At 36.3% G+C, this 24,700-nt stretch overlaps 2 protein-coding genes across 6 annotated transcripts; one reads left to right on the forward strand and one right to left on the reverse strand.

The window, feature by feature from the left end:
- Positions 1-373: 373 nt before the first annotated feature.
- On the forward strand, positions 374-9,781 carry LOC130966770 (conserved oligomeric Golgi complex subunit 3). The gene is made up of 25 exons (XM_057891597.1): positions 374-607; positions 783-866; positions 969-1,076; positions 1,170-1,214; positions 1,301-1,375; positions 1,484-1,579; positions 1,936-2,013; positions 2,696-2,781; positions 2,937-3,003; positions 3,159-3,221; positions 3,309-3,410; positions 3,551-3,655; positions 3,764-3,856; positions 5,002-5,090; positions 5,658-5,877; positions 6,394-6,480; positions 7,086-7,202; positions 7,293-7,325; positions 7,528-7,614; positions 7,685-7,747; positions 7,981-8,097; positions 8,531-8,623; positions 8,842-8,967; positions 9,177-9,277; positions 9,436-9,781. Exons 1-25 carry the CDS (start codon positions 524-526, stop codon positions 9,563-9,565), a joined length of 2,349 nt encoding a protein of 782 aa, XP_057747580.1. The 5' UTR covers positions 374-523; the 3' UTR covers positions 9,566-9,781.
- Positions 9,782-14,333: 4,552 nt separating this feature from the next.
- On the reverse strand, positions 14,334-24,255 carry LOC130966794 (1-phosphatidylinositol-3-phosphate 5-kinase FAB1B). Of its 5 annotated transcripts, XM_057891632.1 has the most exons (13): positions 24,154-24,215; positions 23,825-23,995; positions 22,629-23,364; positions 21,410-22,150; positions 20,870-21,023; positions 20,290-20,634; positions 18,984-19,838; positions 18,565-18,896; positions 17,879-18,002; positions 17,625-17,795; positions 15,710-17,188; positions 15,229-15,495; positions 14,334-14,991 (listed from the first exon to the last, which is right to left on the reverse strand). In XM_057891632.1, the coding sequence occupies exons 3-13, from the start codon at positions 23,231-23,233 to the stop codon at positions 14,686-14,688; spliced, it is 5,379 nt and encodes a 1,792-aa protein (XP_057747615.1). In that variant the 5' UTR covers positions 23,234-23,364; positions 23,825-23,995; positions 24,154-24,215; the 3' UTR covers positions 14,334-14,685. The 5 variants fall into 5 exon arrangements, with proteins under 5 accessions (XP_057747615.1, XP_057747607.1, XP_057747602.1 ...); XM_057891624.1 differs by having other exon boundaries at positions 22,629-23,316; positions 23,825-24,255; XM_057891619.1 differs by having other exon boundaries at positions 23,825-24,255.
- Positions 24,256-24,700: the final 445 nt, after the last annotated feature.

Below are 24,700 nucleotides of genomic sequence, written 5' to 3' on the forward strand. Positions count from 1 at the left end.
TCTCACTTAACACAATCCTGCATTCCCAACTACAACTCTAATTCTAACCTTACTCGGTGCCTAATCTGGAACCGTCCGTTTATCGTGAACAAACCATGAAAGTAAACATGTGTTTAATTATTGACCGTCACTTAATGTGTTGCAAATTTCATACGCATTAAAACGGAAGATAGGCTTTTTCTTATCCTTGCTGCGGGTTTTGCTCTGGCCCGTTGATTTTCATTTTCAGACGGATCCAACCAAGCCAGAGTGGCAGACCCCACCTTAGGCCCAAACAAAAACGCACAAAACCCCCCTCCAAAAAATGAGAAAAAAAAAAACAGAAGATATAGAATGGTAAACAAAACGCAGCGTTTGCTTAGAGGCACAACGCACAACGGCACAAGACAAAGAGGCTAACCTGGTCGTTGCAGCGGGTTCAGGTGTTACCTTATCGTAAGGACGCAGAGAGAGAGAGAGAGAGAGAGAGAGAGCAAGGTGAAGGGGAAGAAGGTAAAGGAGAAGGAGGAAGGAAAAAGAGGAAATGGGAAGCAGAGGTCCACCTCAAAGCCTTCCCAGTTCAGCTGCCTTTTCCAGAGGTTACAACTTCGCTTCCACTTGGGAACAGGTTTCTCTCTCTACTTGTAGATCTTGTCTTCAACCATCCACTAACATCACTTCACCCCATTCTCTTCCCAAATCCACCAGATCTGCATCGTTGTGCTCACTGATCTAATTCCGTATGCTAAGTTGGAATTTCATGTGTGTGTGTGTGTGTGTCTGTAATTATTTTTTTTCCCCAGAATGCGCCTTTGACAGAACATCAACAAGCCGCCATTATATCCCTCTCTCATGCCGTTTCTGAACGACCCCTCCCTCTCAAGCTGGTAATGCCCCCTTATTACTTCTACTACAATCAGAAGCTTTTCTCATCGACCACCAACTCTTGTTTTCTGATTCACAACATATAATAAATTGAATTTACGTAGGCTCAGGAGAATGCGTCGGTGCAAGACACTGCCTTGACGGTTAAAACCAAGGATAGCTCGTTCGATGATAATGGTGCTGTTCAGACTGTTATGGTCAACACCAATCAAGTACCTTACCCACCTTATCGTCATCTGATTCTATGGTCTTGCCTGTTAACCGGTGATTATTGAAATAATTGTTGATATCCTCTATTGCTGCAGTTTTACAAATGGTTTACGGATCTTGAATCTGCCATGAAATCAGAGGTTAGTGTGGTGATCTCTTGAAATTGCAGTTGTTAAAATTTTGGTTGTGGAGTGCAACTTAAATTTATTCTGTTATCCGTTTGTAGACGGAAGAGAAATATCAACATTATGTGAACACTCTAACGGAGCGGATACAAACATGTGATGATATTCTCCAACAGGTGATTTATATATAACATGGTTATGGTTGGTGGGTTAGTTGTAGCAATCTAATTTTTTGACTGTTCTTTTCTTACAGTTTCCCATTTGTACTTCTTGAACTCATGCAGGTTGATGACACCCTAGACTTATTCAATGAGCTACAATTGCAGCATCAGGCAGTAGCTACAAAGACTAAAACGCTTCATGATGCATGTGATAGACTGGTATGGTTTCGTTGCTTATCACCCAATCTGGTTTTTTATTTTCTAATAAGAATTGGTTGCCGTAATCTCTTATTACTTTGAAAATATTGCCAGCTGGTGGGGTATAGGTTCATGTGTATATTAAACTAATAAATAAGAAATTCAGTTAATGCAAGGTGGGAAGTTGGAGAGTTTAGGTTGCTTTGCTACATTTTTCTGTATATTCCATTTTAAAAATTTCAGCTGAGGAGAGGGGAATTCTTTGTATCTGTTATCTCTAGTGGGAGGTTGAGAATGATTTAGTTTTTGACTCGGCCACCTTTGTTTCTTCTTTAGCTGAAATAACTGATTTTCTGTTGTATATTTTCCGATTACAGGTACAAGAGAAGCAAAGACTAATTGATTTTGCGGATGCACTTCGTAGTAAACTCAACTACTTTGACGAACTGGAGAATGTAAGGTTTGACTGCTGGCTTGACTGGAGCTTTTCTTAGATTTTTTCTCCATCTTATCTGTTTTTTTATCTATTGATATAATAGGATATTACTCTTTGAAGAGATTGATTATGATAATATAATAGTATATTCAAAATACATAGGCATATACATAGGATGGTGCCATTATGGTAGATATCATGACAGTGCAACTATGAGTGCAAGTACTAATGATTTTCCACAGAGCATGTAATTAAGGAGGAATTTTCTACCTTAGTTTTTTCAAACACTGTAAAATAAATTTCATATGTATGTCTAGGTTGGACAAATTTAAAATTTTTCCCTTTCATCGTTTTAATGGATTGGGCTAACAGAAAATTGTGCTGTGGATTTCAGATATATTATATGCTGCAGATGATTAGCACCCCTTGCATTTATTATTTCTATATCATACATTTGTTGCTTCAATTGTGCCTTTTTTATTGGCATATTATACTTTTATCATTTTTGGTAGGGATGTTATTTGTACTAAAACACTTAATTGATGTAAATTGTAATGATAACTTTGTTGGCATTACTGCTATGAGTTATCAAACAGCTCTTAATGCTGCTGTTTTAGCATAGTTGTAAAGGCATTGCAAAGCTGCAAATTTTTATTGATTCTACAAGTGATTATTTGGCTTGTTTAAATTCTTCTCTGCAGGTTGCTACGAATTTTTATTCTCCAAACATGAATGTTGGAAATGAGAACTTTCTCCCACTTCTCAAAAGGCTTGATGAATGCATCTCGTGAGTAAATATCCAGTTTAATTCTTGTATGTTGTTATATTGGCATATTCAGGTTATATTATGTCACTAGGTGATAATAACGGGAGCTTTATCTTCTTTTTGTAATTGAACATTGTATGTGATCATTGGCTTTTTTTTTTTAACCCATATTGAAGGTATGTTGAAAGCAACCCACAGTATGCAGAATCCAGTGTTTACTTGCTTAAATTTAGACAACTTCAGGTATTTAAATTTATTTATATGAATTGTTAGGTAACTTTAGCAAACAGTATGTGCCACTTTTGTCCTTCTTTCTATGGTTCAAACTCCTGCTATATCTCATATTTGTATGCGCAGCTTTGAATGATTTGAACTTTTTTTTTTTTTTTTTTTTATAGTCCAGAGCACTTGGCATGATGCGCTCCCACGTATTGGCTGTTCTTAAAGGTGCCTCTTCTCAGGTAAGGATTATACATATGCATTCTCTAAGGACATAAATATTTAGAATTTGATGGTAAAGAAAGCTGATATATATACCCTCACATCAGGTCCAGGAATCAATACGTGGAAGTGGGGGTGGCAAAGCATCCATCTCTGAGGGAGTAGAGGCATCTGTAATATATGTTCGCTTCAAGGCAGCAGCAAGTGAGGTAAACCTCTCTCTCTCACTCTCTCTGAAAATAAATATATGGATTGAACATATGGTAGCTGGTCATCTGTAACAAATGCGCCTTTTCGAAGTAGATAGCTAGTTATTTGTACATCCAATGAAAAATTGTAACTTTTGCAGCTTAAGACGCTACTTGAAGAAATTGAAAGCAGGTCTTCAAGGAAGGAATATGGTCAAATGCTGGCAGAATGCCACAAATTGTACTGTGAGCAACGCCTCTCATTGGTGAGAAGATACATCTTTATAAATTGTCTGTGCTCCCCCCCAACAAAAAAAAAAAAAACATTTTATTGGGCCAACTGATTGCAAGATTTTTTATTTTATTCCTTACAGATAAGAAATATTGTTCATCGGCGGATATCAGAGTTTTCCAAGAAAGAGTCCTTGCCATCATTGACTAGATCAGGATGTGCATATCTCCTACAGGTAATGTTATTATGTTTTTCTATGGCCTTTTGGTCATTGGTTTTCTGTGTTGTTCATAGAGAAGGCAATTTTCATATATTCTAAGTATTTAGGTTGCCTTTAAATAGTGCTAAAAAGTAGCACCACACACCAACGCAAGCAATCATGGGTAAAAATGAGGGCGGAGACAATAAAAATGGCGAAGTGCATTCTGGAGGCAGTTTTTTGAAAAGATAACTTTCAAAAAAAGAGTCTTTTTATAATAATAAAATATGTTTCTTTATAAAAGTTTCAAATCTTTTTTTGATTAAAGAAAAAATTTATTTGGATGAAGTGATGAAGAGTGGAAGAGTACAAAGAGATCAAGCTTTCTGATCTCTCAACATTTTGAGAGTTTACAAAAGAAGTTATGACCGAGAGAGAAACTTTGCTTAAAATGTTGTATTTTACACCAAATGGTGATCAAACAGCTAATTTTATCACGCAAAACCTGGTTGTTCGAGAATTAGCCATTGAAGATATGATAGTTATGTTTCAACCAAATGCATCAAACTCTGGCATAGATTTTGTATATTGCCACTATCATTTGGCTCCAGCAAAATTAGTTGACTGGAACTGATCCAAGGTTTTAGGGCAATTCAATGCTTACCATGGATAATGAACAAAGTAACTCATAAAAAGTTAGCCACATGACAGTGCAAAAACAAATTTATGGAACTGATTGGACCCTTTGTAGACGTAACACACAAATTAAGCAAATAAGTACCCTACGCCTTATGAATCTTCAGCATGATAATGGTGTTTATTCTCTTAAGCACAGGTGTCCAAATAAAGGATTTAACCTTAAAAGGAACTTGAACTTTCAGATGGATTATTTAAGGTAGGAAGTCCAATTCAGGGGGTTAAGAGACCTAAAGCTTTTTATTTGGGCTAGAGGACTCTATCTTTTAAATTTTAGATGGATTATGCTTAACATTGCAAATTGTTTACTGTTTTGAACTGAGCATGTAATATCATACAAAGCATACATATTGTCAGCAGGGGAAAGAAAAAAGTTCTTGCAACTATTCTATTTATATGTTATGATAAACGTGAAAATTTAAATGATGTTACTTGCCTCTTATTGTTATGGCTGAAGGGCTTAATAGTTGTAATTTGAAGTGCAGGTCTGTCAACTTGAGCACCAGCTCTTTGATCATTTTTTTCCAGCTTCTTCAAAGGATATTTCAAGTTTAGCTCCATTAATGGATCCTTTGTAAGATACTCCTTCTGTCTGTAAGAGTAATACAGGATATCTTGCTATGGGCGATTGTACACCGGGCCTCTGATTAATGGGCCTTAATTAGGAGGGAGTTAGTTAGAAGAGTATAATAGAAGGTGAAGGAGAGTAAGGGATCCTTTGTGTTTTCATATTCAGCAATATTACACGCTTTTTATAGTATTCTGAAACATTTCTTATCAGCGGGGTCTTGGGAAATGCTCTGCGCATGTAACGATACGCAAGTAGTGGTGATTGCGTGTTCTAGTTCTTTTTGGATTTCCTTCTTGTGATCAATGAAAGAGTAGTACTCATCCACAAAATGATGATTTTTTTTTCCTTTTATTTAGGAAACTGAGCCAATTTGATACAATAAATATAATAAAAACAAAAATAAGCCTTGCTGAGGTTGTTGATGCCTCTCATCTTATATATGATCCTGTATTTCTCTTTATTTGTTCTTTTCATTATTTGTGAATGTTATTCTTCAAAAGAAAAATTTCCATACAAAGCAAACTGAGTATGCGTCTATCGTTCTCATGGTTTGATAAATTTTGCTTGCAGGTCAACATATTTGTATGACACACTGCGTCCGAAACTTGTTCATGAAACAAATATCGACTTTCTTTGTGAACTTGTTGATATACTTAAAGTGGAGGTCCTGGGGGAACAGCCTAGTAGGAAGAGCGAATCCTTAGCTGGCCTTCGTCCTACATTTGAGAGAATTTTAGCAGATGTACATGAGCGACTGACTTTCCGTGCTCGAACTCATATCCATGATGAGGTATTCAATGTTAAATGTTGAATTGTGCCAATTTCATTCATATATTATATTTCAGTCTTTCATACTTCCCCCCTTTTGTGAAAGAAATTGGACCCTTTTTGCCCTCGTTAATTGGTAAAAGCTCTTGGTTTTGTTTCACAAATGAAGGGTCTGGTAATCTGACCGTGTTGAGGTTTTCAACAACAATGTTTTTCTGTGTTTACCTTATTGGCTTTTAGTTAATCGAGTCTTGATTTATTGGTTCAACAAAGCATATAAATATCTACAACCATGTACAATATGAAATCGTAGCATGGATATCCACAAATCACATGTTGCATGTCTAGGGTTTAAAGTACTTCCAGGCATACCTAGATTACTGAAGTAAATGATTGCCAACCATATATTACTATTTATTTTTTCTTGTGAGTTGATAACTTTCTGGATCACCATATTTTTACCCTTGATGTGGTTTTATGATAGTTTCTTTTCTTATATCTTGATTTTGGGAAACCTCTTTTTGGGATAAATTTATAGATTGCGAATTACATACCATCTAAAGAGGACTTGGACTACCCTGAAAAGCTGATGAGATCTGCTGAAAGTACATCTGAGATCAATCCTGTAAAGTGCCTTTACCTCTAATTTCTTTTTTTTACTTGATTATAGATAATTTATCTGTTAATGCTTCTTGGTATTGCTTACTATTGTATGCTGATTTTCTTGTAATAATGCTGATTAGACTAATTTTATGTTAAGATTTTTTGGTGTTTATTGCTGCCTTTGTTGATTACTTTTATTTTTTTTAAATAAATTTTTCTTCTGCTATGAAGTTACCTTTTCGGAACTGGAAATTGAGATGACTTATGCTATATTAAATATGATGCCAAGGAATGATAGATTTTTCTGTCAGTTTTCACCCTATGGTGGGTGAAGCAGGCTATTCTTCCCAGAATCCCTTATTCATTATGATAAGTTTCTTTTAGGTATTGAATAAGAGCTGTTAATAATTCAAGAACATGTCATTTCCTTGTAGCATTCACATGCATGCTACACTTGTATTTGTGGTGTAGCATAGTTCTTATTTCACCGTGTACTGGATATTTCAACTTCTGTTTTGTGGTTATTGTGTAATGTTTTCCTGTAGTCACTCTTGGAAAATTGCCATATATTCCAGGATGCAATTCTATTTTGTTTTCCCTATTTTACAATTTGCTTTAAATTTGCAGGCGGATGACAACCCAGACATATTTAAGACATGGTATCCACCGCTAGAGAAAACTATATCATGTCTTTCAAAGTTGTATCAATGTTTAGAGTCAGAAGTTTTTACAGGTTTAGCGCAGGTATAGTATGTTTAATCTGTTTGTCTTGTGTAATTGTATTCTCTTCCGTTAAATGTTTAACTCATGATCAGTTTTTGTTATTCCAAACAGGAAGCAGTGGAAGTTTGCTCAACTTCTATTCAGGTAAGGCAAAAATGAGCTATGCAGTGTAATATCATGATTATGGTTGAATGTGAAATATAAATATAGATGTTACAAAGGAAGTGTTTCTCATTATCTATATAAAAGACATGCTTTCTTTTTATCATTGATTATTTGGATTTGATGACTGTCCTTCGAATATTAGCTTTGTTGATAATTGGTGCTTCAATCTTGTCTACCACAGAAAGCAAGTAAATTAGTTGCAAAGAGATCATCTCAAATGGACGGACAGCTCTTCTTAATAAAGCATCTTTTAATTTTAAGGGAGCAGGTAATATTGAATATTTACTATAAACACTTGGGAGGTTATATAATTTGAGTAATCATTTTTTGTGTTCCAGATTGCACCTTTCAATATTGAATTTTCAGTCACACAGAAGGAACTTGATTTCTCTCACGTCCTGGTTAGTGTTTCTTAAAGTAATAGTATGCATTCTAAGCTGAGTGCACTATCTTACATAATTCAAAGTCAGTATAGGACTTATGAAAATTCTCTCTGCTATTGGTTTCCCTACAAATATTACTGTCATCACCAAAACATAATTTGCTTTTTTAGTCACTGATTTAATTTTCGTATCACTGATATAGTATGTTAAAGGATACTCTAATTTACATGTGAATACACTGTATGGTTCAGGAGCATCTACAAAGACTCTTGAGAGGTCAAGCTTCAATATTTGAGTGGTCAAGATCAACTTCATTGGCGAGGACATTGTCTCCTAGGGTTTTGGAAAACCAAATTGACACCAAGAAGGTTAGTAACCGTGGACCTAAAATTGTTTGTTGAATGATTTGTAATTGAAATCTCTTCTTGATGTTTTGGTCATCCATTCTTAGTTTGTTACGTTATCCTCATGTCAAATTATATAACAAACTTTGAAATATTAATCAACCATGACCATCCTTATGTTCTGTAACTTGGTCCTCGAATATAATTATTTCATTCCTTGTTATAGTTAAACCAGCAAAGATGTAATCGTCAGAAAAGATGAGGACATAAAGGGAGTATATCAACCCCTAAAACTACATATTAACCTTGGACTTAAAGGGAGTCTATCAAGTATCAAGCCCTATAAATATAGACTACATATAACAGCCCTTTATTCGTCTGTCACATTGGTCTCTGAATCACTGTGTTACTTCATATGAGGCATAATATATATAGACTTATCTATTTTCCATTTCAGGAGTTGGAGAAAAGCCTTAAAGCCACCTGTGAGGAGTTCATCATGTCAGTCACCAAGTTAGTTGTGGATCCTTTGCTATCATTTGTTACAAAGGTTTGTGTCAGTAACCAAGTTATTTCAGTTGTCAGCTCATGAACTTTTAAAAGATTCATCGCATTTATTTGAAGGCACTTTGTAAACATTTCTTAGAATTATTCCAATATATATGTAAATATTGAAAATTTCACGTCGTGGTCATTAACTACATTTTTCATTTGGTATTATTGTTTATAAAATACTGCTTCTAGAAATCAACCAATTTGTTTTTGTAGGTTACAGCAGTTAAAGTTGCATTATCTTCAGGTGGTCAAAATCCAAAGCTTGATTCAGTTATGACCAAACCTCTAAAGGATCAGGCTTTCGCTACCCCAGATAAGGTCGCCGAACTAGCTCAGAAGGTTTGTCATCAGAGTTTTGTACTTTCTTTATTCATTGTTAATGTTATACTGGTTTCTGAATTGTGTGTTTATTTTTCCAAACTACCTACTTATGGATAGATGTGATGTTTTTTTCCGTCGAAGTTTGTGAATCTTGTTTTTTATTTATTTATTTTTGAGAAATATGAGTATTTATCCTTCATAATTGTTGTTCTGTGCTCTTCTAATAGGTCAGGACTGCTATTCACGAGCAACTGCCAGGGGTAATAGAAAAGATGAAGCTTTATTTGCAAAATCCATCAACAAGAACAATACTTTTCAAGCCAATAAAGTAAGATTTGATGTGATTTAGAATAAGAGTTATGCTTATTCTTGGTTGTTTTTTTATATATGGATTTGACAGGTTTGTGTTTTAAACTTTGTTAACATCCTTTAGATATGCATGGATCTGACCAATCTTTAAATGCTGTTATACTCATCTTCGTGTAGGACAAATATTATTGAAGCACATACGCAAGTACAGTCCCTCTTACAAGCAGAATACGCGACTGAAGAGATCAAGATTATTAATCTAAAATCCATACAGGAACTGCAAACTGAGCTAGATAATCTTCTCTAAATTATATTATTATTACATTCTAGATAATTTTGTAAAATTATTAGCAAGAGGCAGCAGATTCGCCTTCTTGCCAGAGGATCATGTGCAATTTTGTTTTTAAACATATATACCGGTTGACATTTTTTTGTAGTACAATTTTTTCGTTAGTTAGCAACCAACCACATTTTTTTCCGGCGTATTGTCGCCAGTGTTATTTTTGTAAGACAAAGTTGGTCTTGGATCTGCGTGACTGTTTAAAAAAATGGTTCATATGTTTCAGGAGCTTTAAGTTCTGTCATGTGTAAGGTACAAAGAACAATATTTGTAACGTCCTCACGGGAAGGGGAGACGACACTTCTCCAATTTCAATCATTCTATATAAAGTTCTAAGTAAGTTCTTGCTGATCTATATATGTATGTTGCAGTCGATTCTGTGCTCCTAGAATGGTTTTTAACTAGACGTCTGTGTAACGCAAAGAAAACATGTGAAAAAATAAATTTAAGAATTTTCAAGATATCACGAAAATGTGGATCAATTATTTTTATTTTTTAAAATGCCAATTAGACGACTCCTAGAATTTTAACAACCAACAGTAAAATCACTTTGTTTTCCTTCAAATTTTAATTATTTTAAAACTATTTTTGTTATTTAGCTTATTTCACGTTTATTTAACTATTTGCTCGTAAAATAAATATTTTTATTCTTATGTTCTGGAATTACAGACCGAGTTATTCAAAAACAAAATAATAAAATAATAATAATAATGTATCTTTTCATCTTGTATTATCATTTCCCAAAAATTCAACACACAAGCTCTTAGTATCCAATTATGAAGTCTTTGTCGATATTTATTAGTAGATGATATTTAATATTCAAACTTAGAATTGGTTGAGTTAAAATGATATTTAGTAATTAGTAGGAAGAATTATTTTAATACGGACAATATTTTTTGGGAGGAATGAATCTTCTCATTTTTTTTTTCATCTGAGAGTATGAAGTGTGATTTTTAACTTTTTAATATTTTCTCTTAGTCTCACTTATAAAATATATGGTAAGAAATCACAATTCCGACCATTAAATCTTATATTAGATAAATTTTAATTAGGTCCTTTTTAACTATTTTTTGCTAAATAATACATATTTTTTGGAAAAATTCATTTTTGTATTTGATAGAAGATGGATTAGAGAATATTCTAAGAGCAAAATTTTAGTATCATTGTATTTTTTTAAATAACAATTAATAAGAATTTTATTATAAATTTTTATCTAATATAGAGATTCAATTATTAAACTTTATAAGGACCTAATTAAAAATTTAATAAAAATATAAAAACTAGGAACATAATTAAACCTTGAAAGAAATACCACCATAGTTGAATTGCTTACACTTACCTACGTCTGTATCTAACTTGAGTAGTAGATAAAATGATTCATCAAATAAAACATGTATAACTAGAAAATGGATGTTTAAAACAACCGTAATTTTTATCGGTAGAAATATAATTAGTGGTATTTGTGGAAACTCATGCTTTGAGTGCAGAGTTTGTGAAGGTGAGTGAGAAGAGTTGGGAGAGAGAACTTAGAACATGCAGAATCAGAAATGAGAGAATGGAATTAATGATGAATCACACCTAATTCAGTTTGTACAATGGTGTTTATATACACAACTAAAAATGTAACTGCCTTCTAACTATAGCTAACAAACTCAGATTAACATCTAACTCTAGTTAAGTTATTCAGTACTTAAATAGCAGTTGCAGCATAACTGCTTCTGTAGTGCATCACTTTATTTCTTCTATTGCTAGTGAATGAGCTTTATTGTCCACATCCCCCCGCAAGTTAGGAGCATGGAAATTCAACATTCCTAGTTTGGTGTAAAAGGTGCTAAAGGGTCTAGGCGCTAGTGCTTTGGTAAAGACGTCGGCTAATTGATTAGCTGAAGTAACGGGAAGAAGCTTGATCATCCCACATTGAGACTGATCACGTACAACATGGCAGTCAATTTCGATATGTTTGGTACGTTCATGGAAAACGGGATTTGCAGCAATATGCAAAGCTGATTTATTGTCACAAAACATGCGAATGGGCCTAGACAACGGAAGTCTGAAGTCAGCGAGCACACAAGAGAGCCAAAGACCTTCACATGTGGCCAAGGCCAGGGCGCGATACTCAGCCTCAGCAGAGGATCTAGCCACAGTGGTTTGTTTTTTACTCTTCCAAGAAATTAGAGACTTTCCAAAGAAGAAACAAAAACCAGAAACAGAGCGCCTTGAGTTTGGACAGCTGCCCCAATCGGAATCTGTAAATGCTGTGAGAGAAAGATCTGAAGAAGGAGGAAAGAGAACAACATTGGCGGGTGATTGCTTGAGATAACGAAGAATATGCAAGGCTGCCTTGAAATGAGAATCAGTAGCACAGTCAAGATATTGACTGAGTTTGCTTACCACAAAGGTAATATCTGGCCTAGTGTTGGTGAGGTAAATGAGTCTTCCAATTATTCTTCGATAGGCAGTACAGTCCTCCAGCTTCGAACCAGTAGTTCTTGAAAGTTTCACTGTGTAATCAATTGGAGTTGAATATTTGCCAAACAGTCTCCAGCTACCACCAAATCATCAACATAGATGAGAATACAAGTGAAGCCTCGAGGGGACAACCTAGTGAACAAACACGGATCAGCCTTGGATTGCAAATAACCTGATTCTGACAGAACAGAGCACAGTTTGGTGTTCCATTGACGACTTGCTTGTTTCAACCCATAGAGGGATTTTTGGAGTCTGCACACCATCCCCGGAGGTGCAGCCAGGCCCGGTGGAGGCTTCATGAAGACTTCTTCTGGCAAATCGCCATGGAGAAATGCTGTGTTCACATCCAATTGGTGCACATACCAATCTTTGGAGGCAGCAATGGCAAGTAACAAACGAAATGTAGTCATCTTTATCACCGGGCTAAATGTGTCAAAATAATCAAAACCGAGAGTTTGGGTGAAACCCTTGGCCACCAAACGAGCCTTATACCTTTCGATGGAACCATCTTGCTTGAGCTTCACTTTGAACACCCATTTGCATCCAATGGCCTTCTTTCCCTTGGGCAGTTTGGTCAGAATCCATGTCTTATTTTCATTTAAAGCATCAAGTTCAGCTTTAATAGCTTGTTTCCAATAGTCATCAAGAACAGCTTGCTCATAGCTTGTAGGTTCTATGGTGTTAGTAAGTGCTATAGAAAAAGCTTTGTACTCAAGTGATAAAGATGCATAGTCCAAATAATTGGAAATGGGATATTTAGATGAGGGTGCAGGAGCGGTGTTAGAAGAGGTTTGAAAACAATGATAGTCGTGGAGATAAGATGGTTTGTGTTTATCTCTAGTGGATCTTCTTAATGCATGCGGTGCTGGAGTAGAAGTACATGGAACACCAGAATTATGAGATGCAGGTGAGACATTGGTATTAGTGCTGCCTAAGGATGCATGAGTTGAAAGCCAAACAGATTTGATTTTATTCTTGGATTCGAGTGAAAGCCAAACAGATGTGCCCAGGCATGGTAATTACAGGTAGTGAGAAGAGATGGCGCCAGAGATATACCTGGATTCTCGCTTGCATGTAAGAAGAAATGGCTCGAAGGATCTTGAATCAGATTCATGTTCGATTTGTTCATCTGTGCTTGGAACGCGGAAAATTGTTTCATCATCTGAGCAAAATTCTGGAAATCGCTAGCTGTAAAATTGATGAACCTTCGCACTAGAGAGCCAACTCTCACGATTCTTGCACTGTTGAGAAGTTCTGAAATTCTCGATCTCTGCACTCTTCCACGCTCACCGCACCATGTGGAAACTCATGCTCTGAGTGCAGAGTTTGTGAAGGTGAGTGAGAAGAGTTGGGAGAGAGAACTTAGAACATGCAGAATCAGAAATGAGAGAATGGAATTAATGATGAATCACACCTAATTCAGTTTGTACAATGGTGTTTATATACACAACTAAAAATGTAACTGCCTTCTAACTATAGCTAACAAAATCAGATTAACATCTAACTCTAGTTAAGTTATTCAGTACTTAAATAGCAGTTGCAGCATAACTGCTTCTGTAGTGCATCACTCTATTTCTTCTATTGCTAGTGAATGAGCTTTATTGTCCACAGTATTGAAAAAGAAGAATAAAAAATTAGTTATAGAAGTAAGTGAATTCGAAGTTATTACTGTAAAATAAGTGAAACTAGAGAATAACAAATTCTTAAAAGAGCTTGTGCAAAGTTTATAAATTACAAAGTGTAATTAGCTCAATTGAGAGACTACTTTGCAACTTTGGTCTACCACTCTACCTTTTAACACGTAGATGTGAAAGTGAAGCAAAATTGCTGATGCCTGTGCCCGCGCATATATTACATACTTTGCTTTGGAATATTTAGATTCTGTCAAACCTAGTTTTGATCTTTGTAATGTCTTAAAAATTCATAATTACTGAAGTTTAATGAAAACAACTGTCAAAATGGTTGAGAACAAGTCATATCCATCTCTGGGCATACTTATGCACAAGATTTGTCGACAGGCATCATAACACCAAACTCTAACAGATTAAAATCTGAAACTTTTTCGTCTTTTATTTATAGGTGCTTCATTGGCCTCCATTTTAGTAGGTGTCTTTATATTTTAAAGATATATTATTTTATAAACACTAGTTTTCTAATCCTTGTAGTTCTTTTGAATTAATTCTAATAATATTTCACAAAACGGGAAAATGTTAATACACAAGATTAGTGTAATATAAGAAGCCCTAAAAAAAGGTTATGATACCGGTTGTAAACCAAAATTTTATAACATGAGATTTGAGATTAAAAATACATGATAATGATATAACAATTGAGGAGGGGAAAAAAGGAAAGAAAAATTCACTGTACAATTGACATCGGTGGATATTATCCACCATACCCACTGTAACAATCTGGTTACTGACGGTGGTGCACCTGCCATGTCTTTCAAGGGACTCAAAGTAACAGCTGCATTTATCATGATAATGCAATAATGCAGCATAGAATATTGTGTATATGAATGAGGGAATAGACAGAGAAGACAACAGGTGAAAGGTGGAATCTTTAGCATTTACAGGCTTCAAATTTTAACCAGAATGCGCCAAATGCGGGGCAGCACCTCATGAATTTTCATCACAAAATTCAGACTGGGACCCACCTGGATGCAAATCCGGAGGAGACCATTGATCTGGCACCATGAGAAAATATGCACTCATGGCTTTCCTAAACCGTTTCTTGTACTGCTGAGGTGATATAACAGTTGGAGAAGTGTTCTTAGGTCCACCGAGAATGCCTGAGGTCTTGACCCAAGTTTCAAGGTGCTTGTCCCATGTATACTGTCTCATGAAATCAATTATGCCTAAAACCAGCTCATGTTTATCCTCATCCACACCAACCAGCAATGAGTAGTCCATCACATATATTGACTGCAACAAATACCAACATTATATTACCAAAGAATAATATATAGTAAAACAAAAAGAGAGTAACTTGCAAGTGATTGCAGCATGTTACTGTTACATAGATGTGATTTTCTTTTCTTTTCCTTTTTGGTGGCGGGGCAGGGTGGGGTGGGGAGATTGATGGTATGTGGCAAAATAACCCACGAAGGTGCAGTATAATCCTACAGTGTGAATAATGAAAATAAGAGCAGTTAGACATACCGCAAGGAATGCAGTGTCATTCCACACAGCCCTCTCAAGCAACCGTTTTGCCTTGTTCCCAACAAATATTGGAGACGTTGGCATAGATTCAATTAGATTCTGATCCAGCAGGACTTTATTGCTTCCAGTTGTATCTGGATTGTACCGTGATCGAGACGAACCTTTGAGATCATAAAGCCGTCTAATGTTACGCCTATAGAGGAGATTTTCCATAACCAAGACATCCATTTTAGTTTCCTTCCCCCCTTTGAGGTGCTTTGATGTTACCTTCAAAGAGCAAGTGTACTCAATGAGAACAGAGACACTAGTATAAAAATGGTTGTTCCAGATCTATGAGGCACTCACTTATTTATGGCTATGACCATAAAGTACACAAGCACTTCATCAATAACAATTTCTCTACAACTTGAAATACTTGAAAATGTTATTAGTAAAAAATTCTATATATCAAAATTAAAGCAAATTTTAAAAGAAAATGTACCTGATAAATGCCCAAGATTTTTGCAAGGCAAGTTGGACTTCCAGTACTGATTGACTCAGATAAGTACTTAAAATATGCTGGTGCAAACTTGATGAATGACTCAAGCTCTGTCTTTGTAACCTGCTTGATTATAAATCTATCATCCAGGGTTTTTGCAAAGAAAACATTGCTCTTTCCTCCTTGGGCCCCCCACTTCTTGCAACGACTAAGGGACCTCACGAAATCTGTCTCAGAAGGGCAACATGTTCTTCTCAGGGCCTCAAATCTCTTTGCAAAGTAACAAGTAACTGTATATTTCACCTTTGCAAGGGAGTTGCTATCATCACTAAAAGACACCCTGGCATGCAAATCTTTGGTGTATAAGAGTGGGTCACCAACCAGCAAACTCTGAGATCCAGCAGTGGACAACATGCTCTCATCAGAGGACCCAAAACTCCTGTAGCTACTAGCAATTGACTCATCAAAAGAGCTAAGAGAAAGTAGACTGGTTGTATCAAAAAGTGGCAATGAAACTGAACTGTCAGCACTGTCTTTAGCTTTGTCAGATTCAGACATTTGGACATGATAATCGATTGACATAAGCACATATGATATGATACTAGTAGGTTCATCATCATATACAGCCACTATGGCATCATTTATACCGGCATGAAGAAGCAGTCTGGCTCCATTCTGGCGCTCCAACTCTCGAAATGATAAAATGTGGACTGGGTTGTAATCAACAAGCTTCGGACTGTTGAACGCAGAAGTTTTGTTGATTGAACTAAAGGGGTTAGCAAAAGGCATCCCAGGCCATCTAGTATCAAGCCCCTTTGAAAGCAATTTAGAGTCATTATCAGCAGTATAGTTCTCACAATTTGATTTTGCTGCCACTAAAGTTGCCTCAGGTGAATGAACCATCATAGCTGAATCAGGAGGTGAAGAACCATTTATTGGGTGAGTTTCACCAGTCCATGCAGCATCAAGGGTATCGGACAAATTACCCATAATAGGGAATTCTCCCTCCGACAAAGCCCTCCGTACAGATCCTCCAATCTCTGGGGACTCAGATTTATCATTGACATTTGCACCAGCAGAGAGTGAAAGATTAACCTTGTCATGAGTAGTGTCTTTACCCGTCTCCCCACCTTTAGTCACTTCACCAGACGTGCTAAGGTTGCTAGCATTTTCCAAATTATGGCTTCCATCAGGTTTTGATTCCAAAACAGAGGAATCAAAACTGCTATGACCTCTTGCTGGCCTGGCAGCTCCATCTGCCTCTACAACCTTCTCCCTAGAACCAATTGACTTCTCTCTCTGACAGGAATTCCTGGGATCTCCTAGAAAATTTATTCTAAACAGATTGGATGCATATATCAGGCGCTGGTCCCAAACAAATGAAAGGAGGAGGATATGTCTGCGTAATTTATTGAGCTCTAGAATATCAACCACAGGCTGGCCAGCTTTGACCTCTTTATGCACCAATTTTTGTAACAAGTCCTAAGTAATCCAGCATTATAAATGGAAATCAAATATAAGCAAACTATCATCTTAGTCAAAGAAAATCTACAAGTGTTAAATGAGCCAATACCAATACTGATATATTCAGGACAAAGTACATATTTTGTAGAAAAACACCAATTCTTTTTTTTTTTTTTTAGAAAGCTCATTAGAACACATCATAAGTGGAGGGATAGATATATAGTAATAATAATTATAACAAATTAGGAAAATAGAATCTGGTTGAAACTTCTTATTAAAATCATCAGGGAACCTTTTTTCCTTTGCTTTCTTCTTGTTTTTGTTATGTTTTGTTTTTTCTTTTGTTGTTTGCGCGGGCGCGCGCGGGGGGGGGGGGGGGGGGGGGGGGGGGGGAGGAGGGGGATTACGAAGGACAATAAGATATTGTAGTAAATTTCTGTCTCAAACCACCAACCTCTAATTCTTCTCTCTCTTTCTGCACCATCTCTTTAAGTTCAGAAACTAGATGCTTAACATCTGAAACTCTATTTCCTCCCACCCGCAGCCCAGTATCTGAGACCTTCTCTAAAAGTTGATGTAATACGTTACGCACTTCATTAAACAGTACTTCAGCCCTGTTCTGAACCTGGTGGTTAAGATCAATAATCTCATCAGTACAGAAGAACCCAGAACCGAATGTAATATCTCAACTACGATTAGCATACCAACCTCAATTGCTTCTCTCTTTAGCCAGTCCTGACTATCATAGTTGAATTCAAGTTTAGGTGGGGGAAGATAAACAGAATGGAGGTCAATAGAAGCATAGCGAAAGCAGGCAACCATCTTCCCAAAACTGCATTTAAAGACAATGATTCAACAAAACAACCAAAAGTTTGATGCAAATGTACTCAATTTTATTGTGCATATAAAGTACTTCAATCAAGAGAAGGAAGTGTCTTTTCTCAAAAGAACTGTTTGTTTAATCAGTACAGAAATGCAAGATTAAGAGTAAACTTTACTCTTACATCTGCTTGAGCTTAACAAATAACTGGCTCAAATTTTTATTCTGTGATTAACCACAAAAGAAATTTGAGCATACAGGTAAAAAATAAGGGGTGTATCCAGCAACCATATTTCCATGGTTTTCTAACGCCCACTTTATTGAATGAGAATGTGACATATGATTAAACAAAACCACAGAACATTGTAAGCATACCAAGTTCAGCACACTCTTGCTCGTTAAAATCTCTCATCATACCTACTTTCAACCTGTTTGGTTTAGACTCTCATCAATGCCAGCTGGCATTTGGAAGAAGGAAGTCACTACTTCCTTGCAAGAAGATTACACTTGAAATCATGATTTCAAATTGGAAAACCTACATCAGATAGATTCAATTTAGATAGAGTAAGCATACCCATAGAATCTTAAACAGTCTCTGTGCAGAGAATGACCACAACTTGCAACCCTGCTTGCTGCTGCATGATTTGAAAAACTCAACTCCAAAAACTTCCCAAAGGATAAGCCCCACGCTGCATCAGACATAACTACTCTTCGTGTAGCAGGAGGGAAACCATTTACACGAGGACATTTCAAGCACCTATGCCACATCCATATTTTACCTTCACGTTCACCTGGTAAAGGAAACTCAGATAGTTTCTTAACAGAGATGGTCAGGCTCCCTTGTCGGTGAGTATAACAATGAACATGAGCTTCAGATGGCATGTCACACGAGCGGCAAATGTAACTCTACAAGGAAATGTAAATCAGTTGGAATCATAGGTCAACCATTTGTGACGAAATTTATAAAGGAAAAGAATTGGTAAGAACAAACACCTGATCAAATAGCTGATCTCTTAAAAATCGTCCCAAAGGCTTATCAGAACTTCCATAGTATTTAATTCGTACAAGATGGGACCTTTCGCAAACAGTTCCTTTCCACACACAACGTGTTGATAAGAAGACCAAGATACTCTGATGATCTGAAGTTGAGGGAGGAAAATCCTCTTTTGAAGGTATCATGTCATCATAGATTCTGTTATTATTATCGTGTTTTCCATAAAGTGGCTCAGGGTTACATCCCAGACATGCAGACGATGCTGTAGCTTTGATCTGGTTATCTCCAACTGACCCTGAAGGCTCCAAGGTGCCAAAAGGATCTGAAGTAAGATCATTGTTCAACATGGTTTCCCTTCTCTTCTCTTGTCTGTATTGAGGGAAATCATTGGGGTGTTGATTATCACCCGCCTTGGAAGAATAATTAGGGAGGAAACCACTGCAATAGGAAGATGCAGTCTCCTCAGCTGGTTGGAAGGCACTGCCAGAGACTTCATGTGTGTGAACCGAGTCACCCATCAGTGGTTTTTCAATGAAACTGCTAGAGGTAGACAGGGTCTTCTCAATTCTGAGGCCATAATTAGAATTTGGTATTTTAATGGGTTCAGCTGCCTGATGCTCTCTAGGAGTGAGAATAGAATATCCAGGAATTGTAGAAATTGATCTTTCAATACAAGATGGTTTATCTGGTAATGCCACAGTTATTGGAGATTTCAAGGGAAACTCTAGAGGTGAAGCACCTTCATCAGCCAGAAAAGATGTCTCCAGCGCCAGATGATAGGCTGCAAAGACTCCATATTGGACCACATGTTTCACCTTCTTCAACTCGTCCCCACTAGCACCCCTGAGCAAGATCTTCAAAACACCAACACACACACACACAAGCAAAATAAATAAATAAAGAAATAAAAAAGAGAAGCAAACAAATAACCTTTCTTCATCAATAATTATTCTGGACTAATTATGTCAAATCAATTTGCTATATTGCTACATTATTTTGGTTCCCTTCACCATGATCATTCAATCTTTTAAAATGATTAAACAAAATAATGTTTGATTGCAATTTACAAAGGAAATCATTCATGCCTGAGTAACATAAATTACAGAAGAAGTTTCCTTCTTGCAGTTGTTAACTATGTTGTCTACTTTTCTTCACATCGTGGAAGTGTTAGTAAGGGATTAGGGATCTATCAGCCAAAAGTTTTGAATATAGGTCTAACAGCACTTCAGTTCCTATGTGCATTGTGAACATATGTAATACTAAAATTGAATCATGTCTAAAAATATTTCAGGTTATAGAACTTACAGTGCAACCCAGAGGTTTTGGGCAACCCTCAAAGAACATCAAAGTTTTTGTTGATTTTTTTCCACATTGCCCAGCACTACCATGCTCCTCAAAAAACTTGTCAACATGGAATGCTTCACAATAACCCACCTTTTGGGATGTTAGATGATCAATTGAAGGGACAATCTGTGCCCCAGTGCAACGGGCAATACGCTCTAAAAGTGGTTTTTTAATATTCAAAACAAGTGATATGTCTTTAGCAAGAAGGTATTCTTGAGCATAACGAGATACTGACTTCTCTACCAAAAGCACATTTGGGTGATGAGCACCAATCTTTGCAACTGCCATCTTCAAATGGTCCATTTCCTGCAGAAGAATAAAAAGACCACGAAACTCAGAACTTGTATTATAACAGAAACAAGATGAAAGAAAGACGACTTAGTATGCTTGGTAAGGTCAGAAATTGAGATCACATAAAAAGGAAAATTTTCATACATAAGCACCAAAAACAGATAACACTACACACAGTTGTCAAGTCCATTTTTATCCATGAATATTTGTGTAACTATTAAGTCTTAGGAGATAGTTGGGTGGAGAGAACCTGCTGTAACAAAGTATCCACACTTGATAGCTGGTTAGAGATTCGCTGATACTCCAAAGCTCCTCCAAGTATAAGAAAACGCGGTTTATCAAATTTTGATGTCATTCGACGATGGGCCACATTCTTCTTGCAAACAACTCCTTTAACCACCATGCTGGAAAGACAAAAATTGAACATCAAGAATATGCAGAGACAGATAATAATATACAATAAATATACTCATAAGACACACTTCCATTCATCAGCCTCCTAAGAGAAAACATAAAATAAATTTTGCATCATAAAAATAGAAAGAAAAACCTCACAGATTTGTATTACACTACTACCAATATCCCTATAAAATAGAAACAAAAAATATATGCATGTAGTTTATTTTTGTATTTTCTTTTTCCAGCTCTAGTGGGAGAATTATAATATATTAATATAACACTAACATTACAATGTTCGTTCTCAATTTACTTCTTTTAGTTACAACTCAAACTCTTGGCAGAAATCATTAGTTTTATGACCAGTCCATTATTCATTTCTCTTTAGTCTTACCTTTCATTTCGGTGTCCACAGGCTATGCATTTGACCTTTACATATCCACCAGGATCCATACCTCCACCCCTGCTCATATCAGGCTTCAGAAGTGTAGCAGCTTCCCATGACAAAGCTGTAATTATATCCAACCAACTATCTTTGCCATTTTCATCATAACTAGGTATGTTTTCCACCTGCAAAAGCTGAGCTACCAGAGCTCTAAAATGCCCCTCCACTACTGTCTTCAAGGCCTTCCTATGCTCCTCACCTGATTTATCTCTGCTACGATATTCTCCAGAGCCAAAGCTAACAGAGGATTGCAGATATCCCCATTCTCCAGTGGTAGTAGTACCATCATCTTCATCATCATCAAAAGGAACAGCTTCTCTATCATCCTCTTCATCTTCTGGCTCAGGAGGGAGCCAAAGAAGTCCATTATTCTCGAAATCTACAGGCTCAATATTATTACTTGCCTCATTATACGGAGGTGATATGCATCCTTCCACATGATCGTGCTGATCAGCCTTCCCAGGTTCTTGGATCCCATCTATGCCTACAAGATCAAGATCCGAAGGTGACGTTGCGCAACTCAAACTTTTTGCCTCAACATTATCTCCATTATGATGCATTTCATGAGGTTCATACACATGATCAATCCCATGAATGTTAATTGGATCCTCATAGTCATTGACATGAGAATAATGCCTTGACTCTGTATCAGAATGATAGGCAACATAATCATCATCATCATCATCACTCCTGGCTCAGAACAATCAACATACAAATAACATTAAGAACAGAAACAATTAAATATCGGATAAAACACCAGATGCACGATGATAGTTTGATGCACAAGCCAAATATATTATTGAATTCGTCAATTAACCAGAGCCTTTAAATAACATTAAGATCTAATGTGGAAAGGTAGCCATCAACACCCCTCTCTCTCTCTCTCTTTTCCTCTCTTTCCCCTATTTTGGTTCAAGAAACCTACACAGAACCTCATCAAAACTTTTTTTGCACATCAATATAAAATCAATAGCCATATGCACACACACAAGAATACATCTTAGCAACACTCACTCCTCTATATCAAATCAGATTCCTGAGTCCCAATAAGGAAGAATTCTTGCTCAATATATATGCATGAGAAATATGAGGACATAAATTAACCCTCAACTTAAGAGCAGAGAAAGACATTCCAAAATACAAATGAACCAGTGTTGAAAAAAGATACCTGTTGAAGCAATAGCCAAATTGGTTAGAAGCCAAATCCCCTACGGCACCAGAGGGATTCGTACACCTATCAGGATTCAAATTTTCCTGCCGATCCGTTAACAGATCCATCGGGGAAGATTGAGGTGAAATATAAGGCACACGCTGGTAAGGTCCAGTTGAGTAAGGAGTTGAGCCAACAGTGCTACTGCTACTATGACAGGTGGAACTGGACTTAGTGCTGACCAAGCTTGTCGCAGATGGTGACGGGCTGAGACAAGGGGTGACCTGAGTGACATTATCAACCGTTGCTAAACCCTGCTCCCATTGTTTAAAGCAATAATTACATACCCTAATCCTATCCCAATCTTCGCGGCCACTTTTTGACTCATCCGACAGTGCAGGAACAGAATTAGCAGTGCACTTTGCACAGAAAACTCGGCCACATATTCTACAATGATGCCTGCGGTTGAATATAGTAAATTGTGAATCACACTCATAGCATACCCTACAACTCTGATCGGGCATCCAGAAGTCCCTCGACACATTTGGTGGTTCAGCCCTTCGAGGGATCCAAGACCTAACTACGTCAACAAGATCAGATATTTTCTTGTCAGGGGTGCCCATCGACTGTGATTCCGCCTGAGCCAACTCATTGAGTCCCTCATTAGCCAGTCTTGTAAATATTCCATGTACCTCGGCCCATGATGCTAGAGAGAAACAAGTGCATATAAACAAAAATACAAGTTCTTCAGAAACTGAAATGGAAGGAAAACAAAACAACCACCTTACATTAATTATTAATATGCACCAAATCATGAATTGTAAAAAGCAGAATATAACCAACTAATAGCCAGATATTCCATAATTAGATACTACTTAGAGGAAAAGCGATTTATTCAGAGATGGCAATCAAGTCAAAACAAAAGCACTATATACATGAACACCACTAATAACGCTGCAAAGTGCTAAAATTCAACGCTAGATCACAGAACAATTGAATAATAGTAATAAACACATAACGATTTTGATCAGTTCGGTAAATTGCTGCAGCAATAGCATCCATAAAGATCAACAATCAATCCCCCAATTCCCAATTCCCGCAATTCCTCAGTTCACTAAACCCAAAACCTTAACATCACTTAAAAAACAAATTGCAACACTGAAATCTGCATCTTCTCAATTCATCATTAAGATGAACAAACAGTAAGTAATTACCATATAGACTGGTTCAGAAGTTCAGATTCAGTTCTGGAGCAAAGAGCAGAGGCCAATAGTGGCTACCACCGCCATAGAAAACAAAAACCCAAGAATTGTATTGATCAAAGTTCACTTCAATGCCTGAATTTTCAGCTCAACGACAAAGCAAATTAAACAAGAAACGGTAACCTGATGCAGAAAACAGTAAACAACTCAAGCAAACAAGCACAGAACAATCATCATCATCATCATCATCATTGAAGTTAGTCCTCAAAAATTCCACAAAGCAATCAACCATGGAACATGCATGTAAAAAGCACAACTTTTTGCTTCGGGAAACTGAAAACCTCGGAAAAACAGTGACTTCTTCGGTTCGGAAACTGCAATCAGATCTCACACCTTCCTTCTCCTGAAAACCCCCGAGACTAATAATTTCAAGTAATGAAATATAGTAAAATAAGAAAACTTTTTTTTTTTGAATAATTGAGGAACTCAAAAAATTTTCTATAATTTTTATATAAAAAATTATAAAAAATAAAATAAAATAAAAAAACCATTCGCTCGTCGCCACACCTTATCACGTGTGTACCCAACGCTCGCCACCTCATGTTATTTTTTTATTATTAGATTTCATTTTCTGTAATTTAAAGTTATTTGTTTTGGAGAAATATTAGATGAGTAAATTATTTTTATAATTAAGTTTAACTAAGTTTTTTATTTTTTTATACATTATTTTAATTAATTTTTATTCTGCTAATAAATTATTAAACTAATTTAATTAAATTTAATTACAACATAATTTGGTCATATAGGACTTTGTTCGTTTTATTACTTTTTCTTTTCTTGTTCTAATTTTTCGGTTGATTTTTTACGTTTCGAAATGTTTTATTGTGT

The sequence above is a fragment of the Arachis stenosperma genome, chromosome 1 (assembly GCF_014773155.1).
Source record: "Arachis stenosperma cultivar V10309 chromosome 1, arast.V10309.gnm1.PFL2, whole genome shotgun sequence".
In the NCBI taxonomy this organism is placed as follows: domain Eukaryota; kingdom Viridiplantae; phylum Streptophyta; class Magnoliopsida; order Fabales; family Fabaceae; genus Arachis; species Arachis stenosperma.

Bases quoted from the DNA above. Each gene is read 5' to 3' on its own strand.
- LOC130966770 (XM_057891597.1), top strand. From the start codon at position 524: ATGGGAAGCAGAGGTCCACCTCAAAGCCTTCCCAGTTCAGCTGCCTTT. The intron at 3,222-3,308 runs GTAAGGATTATA...CCCTCACATCAG, and splicing joins TTAAAGGTGCCTCTTCTCAG to GTCCAGGAATCAATACGTGG. The intron at 7,615-7,684 runs GTAATATTGAAT...TTTGTGTTCCAG, and splicing joins TTTTAATTTTAAGGGAGCAG to ATTGCACCTTTCAATATTGA.
- LOC130966794 (XM_057891624.1), bottom strand. From the start codon at position 23,233: ATGGGCACCCCTGACAAGAAAATATCTGATCTTGTTGACGTAGTTAGG. The intron at 20,635-20,869 runs GTTCTCTCCACC...ATTCTTCTGCAG, and splicing joins TGGATACTTTGTTACAGCAG to GAAATGGACCATTTGAAGAT. The intron at 14,992-15,228 runs GTATGTCTAACT...TATTTGTTGCAG, and splicing joins ATGACACTGCATTCCTTGCG to TCAATATATGTGATGGACTA.